Source organism: Lagopus muta, chromosome 1, assembly GCF_023343835.1.
Source record: "Lagopus muta isolate bLagMut1 chromosome 1, bLagMut1 primary, whole genome shotgun sequence".
Lineage (NCBI taxonomy): Eukaryota > Metazoa > Chordata > Aves > Galliformes > Phasianidae > Lagopus > Lagopus muta.
In genome coordinates, this window is record NC_064433.1 from 108,795,326 (window position 1) to 108,816,312 (window position 20,987).

The window sequence follows — 20,987 nt, forward strand, 5'->3', positions numbered from 1 at the left end:
GCTGTATGTTGTTTTTTCACTGGTGGCAGATTGTGTTACTGTGCTCTGAAATAGAGCTGGTGAAGCAATCCATGCAGTATAAGCAAACAGTTGAATGCGTGGATACTAAGGTGAGGGCAATGGGCAGGAAAAAGCCATAGGGAAGCAGAAAAGCTGTCATTTAGAAGACAAGTGTTCAGCTGCAGCTAATAGAACAGCAGTGTGGGAGGTAGTAGTTGTTGACCCCAGGTGGGATCAATTGTGGTAACGTGAGGAGGTATTTCACACTGCCAGGGTGGCTGTGGAGTTGTTTAGTCATTTAGGTAGATTTGTAGGTCTTAGTGTTCTTTTTCAGTAACACGTCAAATATTTTTTCAAGCTTCTTTTTAGGGGAATTACTGCTATCTCTTTTTTTTTTTTTTTTTTTTCTTTACTATTGCTGCTGTTCCTCCTTGCTCTATTTACTTGCAGGCCACCAATTTAGGTTGGTTCTTTTAAACTCTCATGCAGATCTATCAGTTCTGACTGCTAACTTCTATATGAAGTGTCAATGTTTATTTTGTATTAATAGGTGAATTGCATTTAGATAAACTGACAGATGTGTCTTAACTGCTATTCAAAAGTAGTTTTTACTTATTTTTCTTTTTCTCTTCCTTCAACATTTGCTTACATGTTTTTGTTAAATAGATACCTAGAAGCACTTACAGCTGTTTTCTCCAGGAGCTTGATATCCTTAAAATAATTGGTATGTAAATTTGAGTGGTGGAGGTCAGGGGAAATCATGCTCCTGATAAATGAGACATTGGTAGGACACAGAATATTTTAGTTCTGTTTAAGAAAATGTGCCTTTTAATGAGCAAGAAAAACTTCAGGATCTCTTTTCTGCAGTGTCTTGTTATAATGTACAGTAAAGAATAAGAAGAAATGCTGAATAGAAACTTTTCCTTTCTGTTGTCTTCATCTAAATGCTTTTTATGCAGACATTCTCATAAAATTTTTGGAGCAATGTATTCTAGCCTACTCAAAAAAAAAAAAAATCACTTCAGAGATGAAATGCTTTAACTATTTACTGATATCTGTCATTCCCATTTTTAAAGCTGAGAGCTGAAACTTAAAGTGACCTTTACACTACTCATCAAAAAGTCTCAAGGATTAAAAGAGGTTTTTTGTTCCTACTGTGGCTTCTTGTGCAATTACCAAGTCATGCCAACCTTCTGGCAATTTAGTAGCCCTCTACATTGCTATTTCCTTAGAAAACAGTATGCTTGTTTTACGTCAAGCAAGCAGATTTACTAATAACTTATCCTTTTTCTACAGATGCAAGTAGTAACAGAGTTAAAAACTGAACAAGATCCAAACTGCTCTGAAACTGATGCAGAAGGGGTGAGTCCTGCCCCTGTAGAATCTCAAACTCCAATGGATGCAGACAAGCAGGCCATTTACAGGTAGTAATGCACTTGTGCTCTGTCTTTTGAAGGGTAAAGAACAGGAATTTAAAATTTTTTAAAAAATATATAGTAGTAGAAGGCAGCTTAAAAACAGTTTGTTTCTTGGCTATATGTTGTAGTAGCATTCAGGAAAAGGAGGAGATCAATTTAAATTCACTGTTGATTTTTAGCCAAAATATATTTAAATAAAAAAACAAACAAAAAAAAACCCAATCTTCCTTTTATTATGGATTCATTCTAATCCAGCATAGTTTAAAGGAAGTTCTGAACTTGGCTGCTTTTAAAGAGCGATTTAGCATACTGTTCAGGCGGTTGAGCTGTGCTCAATGTAGATTATACAGTAGTTTTTATCTTCAATGTGGGGTATTTTTTTAAATTGTAATTAGGTTAGTTTTTACTTGCTTTTCTTTAGGGATAGCAATCTACTGCCTAGTGATTGGCTCAAACTGGATTGAATGTTGATGTATAAACACAGTAATTTGAGATTTTTTCCCAGTGTTAAGTGTTGTGCTGATTAGTATTGTTCTCTTTTTATGAGGTTAAGTGTTCTTTCATTTTTCTTCCATTTTAAGTGCTTTATAAATGCATAACTATTGCCAGTTCACAGTTAATTTAAAAAAAAAAAATTAGGAAGACATATCCACTCATTTTCAGACTTGTGCTGACGAAACCTGCTTCTGCTCTGAGCCATCCTAACCACTTTTACTGGAGGCCTCCAAGTACAGTCTCTATACTATCACCAGTTCTGTACATTTATTTGTGATGGGTAAGCAAAGCCCACATTGAAGAACAAATGGCTTTTATCTAAAATAAATGATTTTAGACTTAACAGAAAAACACATTTAAGTATGTATTCATCCTATTTATAAGTCTAAATCACTATTTCTAACATGCTGTTTTTAACATATTTGTTGCCACTAATTTACAGTAAATTATATAGCGTTTCGTACCTCTTTGTTTTGTGATTGTTCTGTTTATTTAGATATATTTATCTTATTGCTTTTCTCGCCCGTAGGTTGTGTAGTAATGGAAAAAGGAAAAACAAACTTTCATCATGTTCTGCTATAGCCAGTGGTGCTATTTGCGGTCTCATTTAAGACTTGTCCTTGTGTTTCTTAGGAGTGATTGTTACCCTGTGTGAGCTAGATACCTGACTTTTCAGTATTATAACTAGAAGTGACAATATTTATTTTAACTTCTATTCTAGACACCCATTATTTCCGTTGTTAGCACTGTTATTTGAAAAATGTGAACAATCTACACAAGGATCGGAAGGCACGACTTCTGCAAGTTTTGATGTAGATATTGAAAATTTTGTAAGGAAGCAGGAAAAAGAAGGAAAACCCTTCTTCTGTGAAGATCCAGAAACTGATAATCTGGTAAGTATAAGCTGTTTCTTTCATGTCTGAAACAAGCATCGTATTTGCCCCATTATTGTTTCCTATCTCAAGTGGTGCTTGTAGTTTCTCCTCAGATGTTTCTTCATACAAGGGATTCCTTTTTATGTTAATCCTGAGAAATAGCCTTTGAAATTATTTTTTTCCAATCCCTCTTTTTTTACATCCTTATCTGTAAATTTTTATCAATCCCTTCATAGTTGCTTCTCATATGGGTTTCTAGACTGTCTGAGATTGATGTGTTGGGGATGACCAGAAATATGAGCTTGCCTTAGCTGGGCTCACTCTGCAAATTAATGTTAAGGTGTCAAGCATGTAACCCGTGTTTAGGAAAAAAAGACATCAGTGTAAGTTTGTGGGTTTTTTTTTAACTTTTTTTTTTAATCAGGATTCGTGTAGTTAATGGAAGAAATGTTATAAAATGAGCTTAGAGAATGTAACATACTGACTTTCTTCTTACATGCCGATGTCATCTTCATGTTTTCTGAAAGTCCATCAGAACGTAAATCTTCAGTTCTGAAGATTTTCAGGAAGTGATGAAGCTGTGATTTCTGTGCTCCCTTTGTCTCTTTTGAATCACGTTCCCTAGCGAAAAGCTCTCTTGCTATGCTTGTACTTAAACTATCAACCTTCTTGTCTTTGGAGTCAATTCACAACTCAATGTTATCATGTTTGAGAGCGCTAGATTTACAAGGGTCATGTGTTAATCTGCAGGACTTTTAGTTTTGGAAGACTAGTTCCTTTAAGCAGACTGCAGTAAAACAAGTCTTTTTGAGTCTACCTCATAGGAGAAAAAGCTACATAAACAATTAAATTTCACAAAGCTAAACTGACAGTGGTTGTGAACAACATTCAGAAAAGGTATGTGTTTTATAGCTCTTATATAGAAAGATCTGTGTGCCTTTAAGAGTGCGTGTGGGAAACCAAGATGCAACGTACCTGGAGAAATCTTAGAATCAAAACCGTAACTTGATGAGAATAAATGTGAGATGCTCTTTAGAATTGTCAGAAGGGTTACAGTAAACAGCATATTAGAAGGTTTCATGACTGGATTATCGTTGTACTGCAGTTCTGGGAAATAATGTTTAAATACCATTGTGGAAGGTGGAATTGCAGGAGTCTCTATGTATAATTTGAACAATGCGAAAGGAAAGCAAGCAGAAGATAGTATATTTACAGTGAGGCAAGCTTTTACAACTCTGGATAAAGAGGCGTAGAAAGTTATGTTTTCAGCTACTTGTTATATACTTTTCACTGTAAGTTACAGTGCTGGGATGTAGATACACTAATGTATCATGTTAATGATTTCAATCTGTAAATTTAAAGTTTCGTAGTTTAAATCCTCTTTCAGGATGGATAAAGCTAACACAACTCACACTGCGCTAGCCCATCTTCAAGGATGCTTCTACAAGGCTCTCTTACCACTTGTGTTCCGGAACTGTTGATTATACAGAGACTTTTGTTTTCAGTTTGGAAACACTCTGAGGTTCAAATATGCCTTTTGGGTGGGAAAGTAGCTGAAGGAGAATGCATAATATGATACAAAACAATACTCTCAGTGTTAGTATGGAGGTTTTCAGTTTATAAATGAAGACTAGACATTGGCCCCTTTTACCAAAGTTTATAGCTATAACAGAACTGAAAGCCCCAACATTTCAGTTTTGTATCTTAATGATTAGATCTTTGTGGGCAAATTTTGATGCAGCTCACTTGAGAAATATTTACTGATAGAGACAATTATTTAGTAATCTACAAAGATACAAGTATTAACAGATACATAGAAACACAATTCCATGGATTAAACCCTATTGCAAAATGATTGTTGCCACTGCAGGAATTAAAAATAGAATAAAAAAAGAAGAAACGTTACAGCAAAAGGAAATAAATGATAATTCTTTTCTTTAGTTACTTTCCTAGTGTAAGAAACAGTGGTATAGCTTTTTATTGTTTTGATATTTTTTTTAACTTGAAATGTCTGTGGTATAACATTATATTTATGAAATACTTGTAGAGCGATGATTATTATATAAATGTAAGTAGAATATAAATGCTTCAGAACTATTATAATGACACAGCTTATCTGTGAAGAGTATCACTCTTCCACTAGGGTGCAGAAAGCTTTGGCAGGCAGCTATGGGCAGGCACTGGCTGCTACTACTATTTTTCAGATCATTCTTCAACAGGAAAGCCTTCATGCGAATTAAAAGAAATATAGTGAATTGCTTCAAATGGGCCATTGCTTTCTGGAGAGGACTAAATACAAGCTGAAAATGACAAAATGATTAAATAAGGACTAAATAAATGGATAACGAGATGAACTGAAAACTTACTGAACTGCTAGATTCAAAGAATTGCAACCAGCAGCATGAAATCCAGTTGAAGGCCAGTCATGAGTGGTGTACTCCAGGGACTGATACCACGGCCAACATCATTTAACATCTTTGTTAATCACTTGGAGGGTGGGATAGAGTGTCCCCTCAGCAAGCTGGAAGGTTGTATGAAATTAGAAGTGACTGGTGAAAGGGAACTGGGCCACCCTTCACAAGGACTCTGATAGTTTGAAAAAAATAGGGCAGCAAAGAGTCTGAAGGAGAGCTCTGCAAAAGGAAATGCCGAATCTGGGGAGAAATAATTCCATATACACGTTCATGCTACAGGTTGACCAGTTGGAAAGCTTTGCAGAAAAAGGACCTGAGTGCCCTGATGGACACCAGATTGAATATGAGCCAGCAATGAATCACTGCAGCAAAAATTTCAATGTACCTGGGCTGTATTGTGAAAAATGTTGCCAGCAAGTCAAGGGAGGTGATTCTTTCCCTCTGTGAGCTTTGTGCATCTGGAGTGCTAAATACAATTCTGAGCTTCTCACTATTAGACACAGGGTAATGGAGTGAATCTAGCAAGAGACCGTGAAGATAACTAATGGACTTGAATGCATCTTGAAGAGATGCTGAAAGCTGAGACTGGCTAGCACGGAACAGAGGAGACTTGGGAAAGAGTTGTAGGAGACAAAAAAAAAAAAAAAAAAAAAGTCTTTTTTTTTTTTTTTTTTTTCCAGTTGTGCCCAATGAAAGAGCAAGAGGAAGTAGATACGAGTCAAACCACAGTAGATTACATTAAAGCCTGAGGAAAAAACAAAACGGCTTCTGCTATAAGGGAGACTGAATATTGGAGCAGGTTGCCCAGACAGATGTAGAATATCCATCCTTGGAGGCAGTCAAAACCTAACTATGTAGGACCCTGGGTGACCTGCTGTAGTTGCTTCACAGGGGAGCTGGATGAAAGAATTGCCAGAGATGTCTTCCAACCTCAACTACTTTGTGATTCTGTGAGCCTTCAGAGGTCATTTTCCCAAATATCCTGCATGTCTTAGCCTACTTCATATGCTTTGTCGTAGATAAGTGTTCTCTTCAGATCTTGCTCACACTGGTGTAGATGGGTCTGCTCTGTTCAAATAGTACTACCTCCTGACTGACCTGTTTGTGACTTCAGTGGTGACAAAGTCTCTTATATGGTATTTACTATTACTGATGGGCTTCGTAAATCTGGTTGACTTTGCTTGAAATGGGTGAGGAAGTACTTGTTTATGTCTCATGTCCCATGGCCACTGAGATCAGTGCTGTCTGAAACTGGAACCACGTTGCAAAATCAGCTTATCTTTGGCATTGAATTCCTGATGTATAGACACATTGTTAGTGATGACTTTCTGTTACTAGATACCAAATGTAAGCTGAGTGTGACTTTTCCTCTGCAGAGGGCCAGGGTCTCTGCGTTAGCTGATGTTCTGACAGGCGGTTCAAGGGCAGTGAGTAGAGGAACAGAAGAGTTTCTGTCAAGTTTTGAAATATCTAGTGTGTTCTTCAAACTCTTCTTCTGCTTGAAATACTGATGGTTGGATAGAGAAGACTGTAGCTGGATTTAATGGCAGATTTTTCTCCATTGTGTCACATAAATATATATGTTTTTACATGGATTAAAAGCCATTTTTGTATAGATTAAAAATTACGTTGTAGTAGAGAGGGGCTCTAATATGGGGCATCTTTGTGATACCTTTTTGCTGTACTTCCCTTCTTAACTCTAACGATAAATAAACCATTTGCTTGAGAGGACAATCTAGCAGAGACTGAAGGGTGAAGCAAGTAGGCCAAGTAATTACTGGTTGTCCAAGTGTGTTCTTATCTCACTGCAGCAGAGTCAAATAAGTAAGATGTATATGTTTGCTTAGTAGCAATCATTCAGCTTGGAGCCAGAACTAAACTGAGATGAATTGAGCATTACAGTGCTATAAAGACTCACTGAGGTCTTATCAGAACAAGAGTTGCAGGCCTGCCTCAGGTAAGGAAATGAGTCACTTACTCAGCTGATTTATTTCTTTTCCTTTTTTTTGGTTTTTTTTTTTTCCCCCCAACCCAACTGCTCCATATAGGCTTTCTGACAGAGCTTTAAGTCTATGGTTCCAAAGTGGCAGAAACTAATTTCAGTGTTTCTGCCAGCCTTAACACTTTTCATTTTAAGGATGTTCCTGGCCAGTATATTGCTAAGTCTGGCTTCTCAACCAAGTTTCTACCCTTTTTGATTATTTAAGGGGTGAGATTCCATTCTTTAATCTTCATTACTAAGCTCTATAATCTTCATTACTAAGCTCTAACTTCTGATTAGTCCTGAAGAGATCAGGCAACTAGATTATCTTTGGAGGTCCGGTTGAACTATTCTATTCGTTCTGGTTAATCACACAAACAGCTTCAGTTGGTAATCTTAAAACTTCATGGCAAAGGGTTATGATCAACAAAAAATAGTAAAAGGTCTAGAAACACTAGGCCTTTTATTTTTGTAGTGTCTTGCCCATTGAAGACTTTATCAGATGCGTTGTCAGAAAGGATTTCTGGCACTGAAATAAATGGGAGCATTTCCATTAATATTGATGGCTTCTGGAGTAGGTCAAATTTTGACTTTTGGCCTGAGCGTATTTAGAAGTACAAATTTCCTGGAAAAGAATTTGGAAAGAGTGAGGGAATGGCACTTTCTCATGTAGTGTTTTTTTTTTAGTAAATGAATTTTTGAGGTACTTTGTGAAAGAACCTGGATTAAGCACACTTGAGTTTGAGTTTGTATAGCTATTGCAGTGTTTCTAATCTTTTTCTGTATGTGCATCATGTAACGGAGTCAACAACAGTGTGTGTTCAAAAGCCACATCACTACAAAGTAAACCCTCAAGCTGTACTATGTCTTCCCTGAATTATGAAGTGTCAGTTGTCTCTTCCTTTGTCTGAGAGGTGTATGAGATGCCTTTCTTTATTCTGAGGAAGAGTGTATCACTGAAGAATGCAAAGTTTAGTTCTAAGATCTGTTGAAAGAAACTCAGTAAGCTTTAGTCAGCTTCTGGACAGGTTTTTTCGTCTTGTCCTCAGATATAGGATGTCTTAACATTGTCTTTACTTTTAACATGGCTTTATCTTCCAGTCAGAAGAGGTAGTTGTCTTTGGATGGAAAATCTTCTGGGAGAGAGTTTCCCATCTCTATTGAAAACAAAAGGGAAGTGACTCTTTGGTCATTTGTGTAAAAGCCCTCTTAGAACTATTGTCCTCAAGGAGAACTTGAAGTTCGAGGGGTTCAGTTTTTATTAGCTCTACACAGGTTAAACTATTTATGGAGGTAGGAGAGAGAAGTATGAGGCTATGCTTTTGTGCACTAGATATATCTTCTCTATATATGTGAAATGCAGCATGTTGTTGAAGCCAGAATTGTGCTCTGTTTTGAATTATGTTCTACATCAGTCTGCGGGTTTTCAATAGTTCTTTCTGATTCTCGGTCATTTATTCTGTCTGTTTCTTTAGCAGTCCTTTCTGAATTCTGAAATCAGAAACTTGATTTAAGTGCCAATCAGGTGCAAGAAGTATATCAGACCTGCCCTTTTCCCATACTATTCATGGTGGGAAGGAAGTAGAAGAGAGTTCCTATGTTTAACTTGCTAGTCTGGAGCCTGCTTTCTTTCTGAGAGCTTTGACTCCCTACTCATCTTTGGATCATTATTTTACATACACCTCAGTCAGACTCAGCACCCGAAGAGATGTTTACTCTTAAGAACCACAGATTTTATTGGTCTGTATTACTAGCCAGATGTTCCTGAATGTACCTTCTCCTTTCTAGAAGTGTGTTCAACACTGCTCATAATATTGAGTATCATCTTTGAAACTCCTTGCACTTTAATATCTCTGTCTAATTTTCACAGCTGAAACAAGGCTTGGAGTTGCTAACAGAACAATGAGCCATCTTCCCTTTGTTTTCCTTTAGCCTTCTTTCGTTCTTGTAACTTACATGGGTGGGTTGTTCAGCATGAATGTTTACGAATCATTTCTAGAGTTTTCTAAATTATGCTTTAAGATGTTTAGAATTTAATGCTTTTTTTGTTGCTTACTGTTAATCCAGCCAGGACAAACATCAAGTTGCTTCTGGAGGGTTCCTACCTCTTGTGTAGCTTCTGTTAGGAGTTAACTCTTGCCATATATGAGTATTTTATTCATTTTGTCGTTTATTTTTTTCATTTCCCCACATTCATAGGGCCATAGGATGATTCATGTTTGATCACTTGATTTGGTCTCGAGAACTCAGGAGGTCAGTAGTGCAACCTCCTGCACGAAGTAGGTGCAGCTGTGAGGTCAGAGCAGGTTAAATAAAGCTATATCAAGCCTAGAAACAATATGAAATACAGTGTCTTAAATATGCTCTCACTTTTGTATTTGAACAGGACACTGCCCTTTTTGAAGACCCTTGAGTTTTTGTTTCGTGTGGGGTAAGGATTTTTGGTTCAGTAGCCTCTTCTGAAAGACTATCCTGTTGAATTCTAAGTTCTGTCAGGAAAACCTGTAGTGATGATGAAACCAGGAGATGTCATTTTGATATTCTCTATACTTTTTCTCTGTGTGCTCAAACCACATTTTTGAATTTCTAAAAAGTGTTCCTACATCTGCAACTTTTCTCAGACCTCTGATCTCACAGCTGTGGATTCAGTAGGCAAGAGAGGTTATCAAAATAAAAGAAGTGAAGACTGAATGTCCCTTCTGTCAGGCTTTGTGTTCCTCCCCTGAAGACCTAAGGCCCCATGTGGGAATTTGCTTGGGGAGGTAGACGAACAGTGAATGGATGTATTTAAGTTGCTTTTGAAATGAGAAGATTACTTATCATCATTATACCAGAATTTTTAAGATGAGTTGTCCACTTACATTTTCTTCTACGTGCCTGTGCTATGTCCCTTGAAGTCCATAAAATGTCACAAGTGTGCATTTTAACTGAACAAAGGTGAGCTGGGGATTATGGTTAACATGCTGCATAGTGTATTCTGTTCTCCTTTGTGCCCTACACTCAAGGCACTGAAAAGATAGGACAAAGGCATGATTCAAAGCATCTTAGGGCTAAAGGCATCTCCAGATGGAGTATGTTTATATGTGAACATGGTTTACTTTTTTATGTACAATAATATCAACAATATCCATATGTCTAATGGTTCCTTATGTCTTTCTACGTGTCTCTGAAGTGATGCTTCAGGTTTATTTCTTAGAGCTGAAAAGACTGGATCATGTGGTTTATAAAATTGTGTAGTTGTATGGCAGACTAAATAACAAAAACATTTTTTTGTAGACTTTCAAGCTATGATTCTAAAAAATAAAATAAAAAAGGGGGGGGTTGAGTAACATGTTGCTATTGCAATTTTTGTTTTAGTTTGAAGGATCATAGGAGCTGCAGTCAGCAAATTTCACTTGGTCCACCCATGCCACAGTTGCTGTGACACACATGGTATATTTACAAATTTTATTTGCCTTTCTAACCACAATAGCACAGCTTCCTGTAAAGGTAGCATTGACTGTAGGTGGATCTATAGAAATCTGGCTGTTGTTACTTAATCCTTGGTTCATGCTTGGTTTTGATACTAGTATAATTTTCACGTTAGATACCAACCATTAGCTTGAATTAGCTCTAATTTTCGTTGATTTTGTTTTGTTTTCCTGCAAGCAAATGCTGATACATAAATAATATAAATTTGGGTGATGGTTTAAGAAAAAACAAATAACAAAAGCTTCTTACAAAGCAAAAGTAATTCAATCATGAATGTGCTCAAATATGATATGTGCCCAAAGTCATTTTTGTTACTTTGGTTCCAGCCTAGCAGAAGGAGGATGGGAGAGGTTAAAAACAAAATCTGTGTGCGGCTAATATACGTGATCTGTGCTGTTCCACAATGTGTAAGCAATTTTATAATTCAGGCTTTTGGTCTCTGAAACTATTTGGATATTGAAGCACTACAGGGCAATCATTAGCAATTCTAAAGGGAGCAGACTATATTTAAGCAAAGATGACCTCTGTTTTGTGTTAAAATCTAGTTAAATTTGCATCGTTCAACTTGATTATGTTTAAAGGTACTTAAATGCAGTTTCAAAGGCCACCACCATTGAGGGCTGCTCTAGAAGATGCTGTTTTGTATACCTCAGTGCTGGGCCACTGCATTTTGGATTTCAAAGGGTTTTGGTGTCAAAGGTCATCAGAGTTACCAGATTTTAATTTGAATTAATTGTTTCAAGTCTACAGCTCAGACTTTTTTTTCTCTGCAGCTGTGCTTTAAAGTTGCATTTCTTATTTTTATTATTATTATTTATAGCCCTTAGTAGGGGATAAGATTTCCTTCTTTGTTATCGTTTCAGTGTTCCCATGTTTATTTTAACATACCATTTTCTCAGTTGGGTGAACGTCAAACAACAGGAATATCTTCTACTTTACAAAAAAAATAATAATAAAAAAATAAACACAGGAAAAAATGTCTGTCATAATGAAAGCTGAAGTCATTGTGAGGTGTGTACTGCCTTGATCTCCTCCAGTTGCTTTGAGTAAAGGCTGCTTCAGCTCCTGGCTAGCTTCTTCACTTAAAAATAAGAGGACAACTTGGGCTGTTGTTTCTGGTTATTGCCTTCACTGCTGTAGCTGGGTCTGTGACTGTTTATGTATGACATGTTTTTCCAAATAATGTTAAAATTAAGCTTTGCATTATGTTTCAAGGCTGAGATCTATTTAAATCCATAAAATGGGAGGATATTTTTCTTTGAGCTCTAGCACAGCAAGTAAATGTTGGGGGTGGCACACTATATTTAAAAAAAAAAAAAAGTTTTTTTGCCAATAAATTTTCTGCGTAATTGAATGTCCTGGATTTCCTACTGCATCATCAAAATTTAGACCATCTGGATTTGATTTTAGCTTCTGATCTCCTGCCATGACCTTTGCCATCACCTATGCTATTTTTATGCTGTATGAATACTGCTAGCTACCCAAACTGAGGAATCTTTTTCTTGCAGTAAGCATAAGTATTCTCAGCATACATACCTACTGCCCTTCTTTAATTTTTGTATAAGTTTGTCAGTTGGTTTCAGTGCTCTCTCATTCTATTTCAAAAGCAGTCAGTTCACTCAGTAGATTCTTCCCCAGAGTTGTTTATATTTGACATAGAAATGCACAGGTACTTCAAAACTGTCGGACAGTAAAACTGTTTTGTTACTTCAAGCTTTGCTGAGCAAGATGACAGACTTTTAGGAAGGCAGAGTCTGGTTAGGAGGTCTGATCTGACATGCGACAGATGCGAAGATTATATTGTAGTTGTGTTTTCTTTCTCCTCTACATCACAGTTTACTTTAGCAGAGTGATGATACAGATTTGTATGTAAACACATTCCTTTGCCATTTCAGGAGCACAGTGATCAGAGCTTGACAAGTCTAGTTCAGCATTCAGCAGTTAGTAGCTCTGTATTAATTGGACGGTCTTTCTTCCTGGAAAGTAGTGTTTGTTTAAATTTCACAGTGAAATATTTTTTTTAAATTAACAGTTACTTTCAATTTTTTTCCTCCCCCCTTCACTCCCTAGATGGTAAAAGCAATCCAAGTTCTTCGTATTCATCTGCTTGAGCTAGAAAAGGTTAATGAGCTTTGCAAGGACTTCTGTAGTCGCTACATTGCCTGCCTGAAGACAAAAATGAACAGTGAAACTCTATTAAGTGGAGAGCCTGGAAGTCCTTATTCACCTGTGCAATCTCAGGTGTGTTTCAAATACAATTAAATCTGTGTTGTAGGGGATGGTCCTTCTCAGGTTTATGAATGTGTCTGATGCTATCTGTTTTTAAAAAGCCCCAATGATTCTTAAAGTTTACTGTCTTACTTAGGCTTTATGTGGAAGTGTGGAAAGGCGAGTCTGAAATCAAATAGGGAAAAAAAAAGCCTTCTAAGGATTATTTTTGTATGGCTCTTAGAGCCTTACTTCTGTTGACACAGGAGGGACTGAATTTTACGTTTGGTAACAGCAGAAATTATAAATTCCTGAAGATGTATGAATTAGCATTTGCAAGGTCAAGACTGTATAAGAATTATCCTAAGCAGAACAAATGTATTATGCATCCAAGATATCTAATAAATTATTTTGAAATGGGAAGGAATTAAGATAATAACTAAAATTCTGAAGCTTTGATGCTTGTAATAAGAGCATCAAGGATCCGTTTTGTATGTCCTTTATCCCTTGTGCCTTTGGAAACTTTTTTTCTTAGTATTTATATAACTAGAATCATTTCTCTCCTATAATTACTGCATATAGTTTAATATCTTTTCTAACAGTTGCATTCATGAAGATTTTCAAAGATAATGATGGGTGATAATGAGAAAGTTAATGTAGGTAAATGATGAACTTCTAATGAAGTCTCTCCCTTTGAAGCTAATCCTGTGTTTAAGCTCCAAATGTATTTTTAGAGCTAAAATGACACAAGCTGCTTTATCTCCTTGGGGAAAAAAAATAAGTTCAACCAACTAATTGTTTTATTTTTCTAGCAAATGCCAAGTGCCATTGCAGGCACACTCAGTCCCCAAGGGATTATGGTGCCAGCATCAGCATTGCAGCAGGGAAACGTAACTATGGCAACAGTAGCAGGTATGACAACTAAAGAAAAACTGGCACCTTGCTATTTATTATGGGTCCTTTTATAGTTGTTACAAAAAATACACAAGTATTTCTTCACGTGTTTAGATTTTAAGAATTGAAAAGTTGTTGGTTTAATACAAGTGCCTTTATGGTTTCTGGATATCGATTTAATTTCTGTGTATACCAGGTATGTGTGAGTGGAGGTTACACTTTAAGTACAATATTAACAGATCTTTCTGTGCAACACTAGCTAAGTCTTAAGAGATTGGAATATTTTTGCATTTAGTAACCATCTCATGCTCTGTACAGTCTAGAACTATCCCTAGGAGTCTGTGAAATCCTTCAGGTCCAAGTAGTTGTGTTAATTTTGTATGGAGGTAGCATTTGCACGCATAGTTGACCTATATATCTAGGTGCCGCTCAGCTGATGGCTTTTGCATCATGCATCTTAGATGACAGCTGGAATAGATTGTGGTATGTTAAAATAATTGATAGATTGTCAGAAGTGTGGTACTGTCTACAGTGATGATGCATTTCTATGTTTAAAGAGAATATTTAGGGGCTTCTACTTACCAAAATGTTTTGTTTTTTCAGGAGGGACAGTGTATCAGCCTGTTACTGTGGTCACTCCACAAGGCCAAGTGGTGACACAAGCATTGTCACCTGGGACTATTCGAATTCAGAATTCTCAGGTGTGTTTCATGGGCTTCACAAAACAGTTTCCTGGGTTCGGATGAATCTCTTTGTTTTCAACAGTTTGGGTTTGAATGTGATACATTATAGGATTTACAGATTTTATAATAGGGCATGATATCCCAAGCAGATCTGCCTTGCGACGTCAGACGTCGTACTTCATACTTGTTAAACATTATATGTATTTTTCCCCTTTTCTGTCATCAGTAAAGAAAGGAAAAAAGCATTTACATGTGGATTAAACAAAACCAGCCAAATAAAAAGCTTTCTAAATTAAATACCATTTTACAAGGATTTTACATCCTTGTGATTTTACAAGGATTATAGCTTTCCTAATTGTTGAACTGGGTTTATGGCAGGATAGATTTGAATGTTGCTGTGTAATGCTGTGCTGCTGTCAGAAATTTGTTGTCTTAAGACAGCAACCACCAACACTGTGAAATTGTATGTATTCCTGTATCTCAATTATAGGAAATACCTCTTGAAATGCTCAGTGTTTCACAGTGCTCTGTATGTAGAAAAGAAAAACTGGTGGATAGCTATTGAAATTTCGTTATGAAGCCTCCATATGCAGACAGATCACTTAGAGAGTGAAACATTGTTTTGCAAATAAAAGAATGCCAAAAATATGTGCTTGTTGTAATTTGATGACTTGAACTTAGTTCAGAAATGATATTTAAATCTTGTTTCATACCAGACGTAGACATAATGACTGGCCTGAAGAAACTGCTCCCTATTGTTTGAAAAACCTGATTTGGAATAAGTTATAATTGAGTGAAATGCAATCTCATATGCAATTTATATTCTGTTTCTTATTATCTCTGCCTAAGCACTTAACAATGTATCCCCTTGTGTTCAGATAACCAATGTGCAAGCAACTTGGTTTAGCTCTAGAAGTGAAAAAGAAAGCAAAGCTGTGAAGGAAACCTGAAATTTTAGGAAAACAGTGTTGTAAAGTGAATTCAGAATATGATGGTAGCCAGAACCTTTTCCCCTTACTAGTCTTTTGCATATATCTTCCTACTTCTTGAAAAGTTAGATGAATTTATTTAGCAGGACCTTAAATACCATGGTTTGCAACTCTAATGTTTATAATTTTAAGTTCTTTGCTTAAGACCTAAATCTTTACTACTTTACAGTTTCCATAATTGCTTGTGCTTGCACACAGTGAATTTATTCAGGATGGGGTTTTTCAGTTGCTCTTCACTCTTCACTTGTGCAAGTGAGTTGGTAGGGTGAAAAGTCAGTCAAAACCCTAACGTTGCATGGATCAGTACAGAGAATCCTGTACAAGGAGGGATTTTATTCTAAATTACAGCAAATCATCATTTGGCTCTTGTGACAAGATCACATATACACCCTGAAAACAGTTGTGATTCTTAAAACAGAAATGTTCTATAACTTTTGCATTATCTGGAAATCTCATATCTTGTATTCCCTGAAAAAGATGTTTTGGAATGCTATTGTAGGTGAGCTGCTATTGTAAGCCTTCCCTAGCAAATAAAGTAGCTTTTTAGAATCAGAGTTCCTAATCTCTTTTCATTTCTTCTCCAAATAACATATATTAATGCAAAATACTGCTATTACTATGCTAACTTTCTTATTTTAAAATTATACACGCAGCTTCAGTTGCAATTAAACCAAGATCTAGGCATCTTGCATCAAGATGATGGCTCATCAAAAAATAAAAGAGGAGTTCTTCCCAAGCACGCTACAAACGTGATGAGATCTTGGCTATTTCAGCACATAGGGGTAAGGACTGAACATGATCAGGAGTCAAAGGTTTTTATGCAACTCTATGTGGTCTTTTATAATTTTGTTTCACAGGGAAGGTGAACTTACTGTTTGTGTAATCCCAGCTCAGTTTTTTCTGAAGTCATTTGGAGCAGTTCCATCTGTTGATGTCATTATTGTTTTAATAATCATGTTATATTTGTACCCCACAAGCTCAATTAATGTTGTTAAAAGGGATCCTTCTTCATTTCATTGTGTTGAGAATGTAGTGCTTTCTTGGCCCTGCTCTATGGCACACAAAGAAATACTTCTATTTGTAGCTGTGAGTTTTTTTGAGGGGTTTTTTGTTTGTTTCTGTTTTAGAGGAATTTCAAGCTTTCTGTCTTTTCCCCTTTTCAACAACACTTCCAATGCATACCAAGTCTGTTGCTACCTACTCTTGCCTGCAGTACAAGTCCTGCCTTTGCATAAACATTTATTCTTGAAGAATATTGTGGTGTTTAATATTGGTATTTTCAGTCATCTAGCAGCTATTTTGAAACAGACAAATGATGCTGGGAAAGCACGTGTGCGCTTCTTTAGCACTTTTCCACTCTTTTCATCCATTTAGTTCAGAGTAGCTTATTTTAACTAGAAGAGGCTTGTCAGTACTCTCATATGACAGTGCCTTTAGAAAGCATAACTAATCAGATCTTATCACATGCTTATTGCCCAGAGATCACGCTGTTTAATAAAGATTGTCAGCCATGAGAATCTCTCTTGCTGAATTAAACATCAACAGTTCAATGATACAGTGCATATTTTCAAGGATAAGATCAGTTTTGCATAGTAACACACTTCTTGTTAAATGATTTTTATCTATAAAAGTTTGTGAGGTTTCTTGAATTTGTTCATTACAAGTTAGATGACCTTAGTCTAACATCTTTAATCACTTGTAATAAAGGAGTCCTTATTTTTGATGAGGAAATGAAACAGAAGCTTATGTCTTTATTTGCTTTTTTCTCTTGTTTAGCATCCATATCCAACAGAGGATGAGAAGAAACAGATTGCAGCACAAACAAATCTTACACTACTCCAAGTTAACAATTGGTAAGACCAAAAACTCTTCCAACTTCTCTGTTTTTGTCTCTGTGTGCTTGTAAGATTGAGAAATAATTAAGAGTATGGCTTGGATATGTGGAGTTGAGCTTACTGTTCCATGCTACATGTTTAAGGACTAGAATTATGTGCTGATACACAAGTATCTTATTTATATCCTTCAGCCACTTTGATTATATAAAGACTTCAGAAAACTTTGCAGCCATAAGAATTAAACTCTATCGCTTGAAGAGATGGAAGTACTTGCATCTCTTCTGCAAGATAATTATATTAAAAATATATATACGTAAATCAAGATTCAAGGAATTTAGTGGCCTGAGGCTCTGAAGAGTGTTCCCCGTGTGATTATGGCTGCATATTTTACAGTTTTTTACTGTCAATAGGTCTTCATTCCACTTTTCTACCAAATGACAGTTGCTAAACAATGGTGTCCAAATGGAAGGTGTCAGTATCTCAGCCACTGTAGTTCGCAGCTCAGTATGTAGTATGTCTTAAGTTTAAACTTAAGGGTTTACAGGCTTAAGGTGAGAAGCCTGGTCTTGCAGAAGAGGAATGAGGATGCCAGCATGCATCCTATTCTACTCATGGGATTGTGTTCCTAAAATCACTGTAGTGATTTCAAAATGGTGCTGGCTGCAGGACTGCACAAGGGTTTAGTGAGGAAATACACAAGATAGTGGCTGTACAGTGGTTGCATAAGTGCATCAGTATAACTGTTCTCGTGGTGTGGAAGTAACAGAGCTGTATGGTACTGAGATTTGGCTGATGTTTCCACAAGGCATTGCATTACGCTGTGTGAATCTGACAGCACCACTCTACTTCCTTCTGAAAAATGTGCTTAGCAGTGTCTCCTGGATCAGACACCAGGCCTGGAAAAACCTGTGAGCCTTTCAAATAATTGAAGCAGGCAGGAGCTTATTGGAGTAAACAAAACCAGACCAAACTAACTAGGTTAGACAGGGATAAAATTTAGGTGAGCCCTAATAAGAGGAGTGTCAGCTTTCTGAATGGTACTGTCAACAACTTTTCTGGTGCTTAGCTTATAATAAGATCTTGAAATGTACATTTGTCATGCTGTCTGGGGAATTTTTGTCAGTAAGGTTTTTGGGGGGGGGGGGGAGGGAACGACACTTAGCAGCAAAATGAGAGGAGTACTTGCTTAGCTAGTTTGCTAATATTGAAGGATGACAGTATTCTAGGAGTTCTAGTTTTACATGCTAAAAAGAATGTCAGACTGAGCTGGAAGGGAGAAGTGATGCTTTGCAGCTTTTATACTTCTGTTTGGTTTTTTCCTACTGCATACTTTGTGAATCCAAGAGACAGAATATTAACCAACTTCAGCTCATGAGTACTTACCACTGATTGTGTTTAGGTTTATCAATGCTAGAAGACGAATTCTTCAGCCAATGCTGGATTCCAGTTGTTCTGAAACTCCAAAAACAAAGAAGAAAACAGCTCAGAACAGACCGGTTCAGAGGTTCTGGCCTGACTCCATTGCATCAGGAGTTGCTCAGCAGCAATCTAATGAGCTCACTATGTCAGATGGTAAGGAGAACTGGTTAGAACACAGAAAGCGAAGTTGGTTCCTCTATAACAGAAATGGAGAGTTTGATACATCTCGTGGAAGAAACTCCTTGACATTTCAGCATGACTCTTCTTAATTTGGAAAAACGTAACAAGAATGTCATTTTTTTTCATCTTCAGTTTATTTTTGGGAGGGATATTTTATTGGAATAAATGCAGTGAGACACTTGCTTTTATTTCAGGAATTATGAAACAGTAGGAGGAAGGGTAGGTGTGTAAATAAGTTCTCTCAGTATGTGTAGACACACCAGCTGCATTCTGCTTAATTAGAAGTACTGGACTGTCCCTTCAGCTTCACAACTCCCCATCCGTTGTGAATCTGTTCACGTTCCTTTCACCGTTGCTATCTGCACTTTTATATAAGCTTCAGGTGTTTCAAATTTCTCATTGTGAAAAAGAGAAATAGACCAATCTCCAAAAATTTGACTGCAGTAACTTCCATAGCATCAGATCCAATAATATTTCACTTTCCTAAATTGAATCTGTTTTAATCTCAGGACAGTCCTCACATTCCTGTAGCCTGCTGCTTTATTCGTTGCAGTGTTTTAGCAACTTTTTTTCCTCAGCTTCTGCTGGGTTTGACAACAACTTCATCAATTTAAGTCACGTTTTCTCTATGAACACTCCAATTTTTCTGCAATGGGTTAAGCTGGAGTACTTTGCAGAAATGATCTTGTGATTACTTGATTGGAGATTTCTTTAATGAGTATCCAGAACACAGATGAGTTAAAGATTCTAGACCAACATGATTCTGGCATTTCCTAACATTTAAGTGTCTGACAAGTTATTTAGCTTTTATTTTAATTCAGTTCCTTAGATTTTCTTCCTGTTATCATAAACTGTACTACATACAAATACGTCTTGTGAGAAACCAAGAAAGAAGCTAAAATTGTGTGATTGTGCTTCTCCAGGTGCTGTTGTAACAATTACAGCCCCGGTAAACATGAATGTAGACAGTCTCCAGTCCTTGTCATCCGATGGTGCTACACTGGCCGTTCAGCAAGTTATGATGGCGGGGCAAAGTGAGGATGAGTCCGTAGACAGCGGTGAAGACGATGGAGGAGATCTCTCAACGACAAACATCAGTGGGCTGGTTTTGGATAACAGCGATTCTCTGCAGTAGGAAGCATGAGAGTGTGACACAACGTTTAGGAAAAAGAATGGACTGACTGACTGTTTTTATAGTTTGCACAGCAAACATTTTACACAAGTTTTATTTCTAATATGTTTTATATGTAGATATAGAAGGGTGCACTTTTTTGTATTTCATAGTAAGCTTAAAGAGTGTTTTTGCAGGTGCAGCAACTTCTTTCAAATGTGGTTGTTTTGTTTTTTTTCCATTTCATTTTCTTATTTCAGAAAATATTATCTAGTAATATAAAGAACCACGTAAGCACCCCTTTATTCTCTGAATTGGAAGTGCTGCCATTTCTAAAGAATTATGCAGTTTCAATTAGTGCTGTTATTTAACACAGCTCTTGATGGGCAGGTGATGTAAATTTAAAGCATGTGAGGAACTTGATCGTTAAGTTTGAGGCGTATATTTGAAAGATGCTTCTGCACCTTAAAAACTGCTAGTCTGAGGTGGACAGCAACACACACACAAAGAAAAAGGCCATGTGTGATTCAGTAGCGAATGTATGGCAACTTCAATGAGTTTAGTTTCTCTCATAGTCCATGAGCCTGTTTATCATTTGCTATAAAAACTCCTATTTTTACCTTACCGGGATTATTGGATAAAAAAAAATATTTTTATAAATTCATGAGGAATTGGGATGACAACTGTATTATGCAGGAGTTTAAAGAAAAAAAAAAAAAAAATTTCCAGAGGGGAAAAATAAATGTTTAGTATTCCTATTTGGAAGGTCTGAAAACTGACCAAATTTAATAAACGAGCCTACGGTAGCACTCTATGATTCTCAGCTATCCTACAGTGATAGAGTAAACGTATATTTGATAATAGCATAAGAAGGGCCCACTGTTTGATGGGGTTTTGATATTGTCAAACGTTGATTTATATTATGTGTAATATTCAAATTCCATTAACTCTGCATCTAGACTTGTGTCTGAAGATATTTGCTCAATGACTGTTCAGGTAAGTAAATTCAAATAC

At 36.6% G+C, this 20,987-nt stretch overlaps 1 protein-coding gene across 6 annotated transcripts in view; it reads left to right on the forward strand.

Annotated features, from left to right (window-relative positions):
• PKNOX1 (PBX/knotted 1 homeobox 1) overlaps positions 1-20,628 on the forward strand; it is a 38,923-nt gene extending 18,295 nt beyond the window's left edge. For 3 of the 6 annotated variants that reach the window (XM_048933106.1, XM_048933114.1, XM_048933100.1), the window contains 9 exons: positions 1,297-1,424; positions 2,635-2,806; positions 12,725-12,895; positions 13,675-13,774; positions 14,360-14,457; positions 16,082-16,210; positions 17,205-17,281; positions 18,663-18,835; positions 19,786-20,628. In XM_048933106.1, the coding sequence (XP_048789063.1) occupies positions 1,297-1,424; positions 2,635-2,806; positions 12,725-12,895; positions 13,675-13,774; positions 14,360-14,457; positions 16,082-16,210; positions 17,205-17,281; positions 18,663-18,835; positions 19,786-19,997 (1,260 nt within the window). In that variant the 3' untranslated portion in view covers positions 19,998-20,628. Of the gene's footprint in view, positions 1-288; positions 464-666; positions 725-1,296; positions 1,425-2,634; positions 2,807-9,569; positions 9,615-12,724; positions 12,896-13,674; positions 13,775-14,359; positions 14,458-16,081; positions 16,211-17,204; positions 17,282-18,662; positions 18,836-19,785 lie in introns of those variants that run through there. The other 3 variants (XM_048933124.1, XM_048933128.1, XM_048933130.1) reach the window with 3 other exon arrangements.
• The last annotated feature ends 359 nt before the right edge of the window (positions 20,629-20,987 follow it).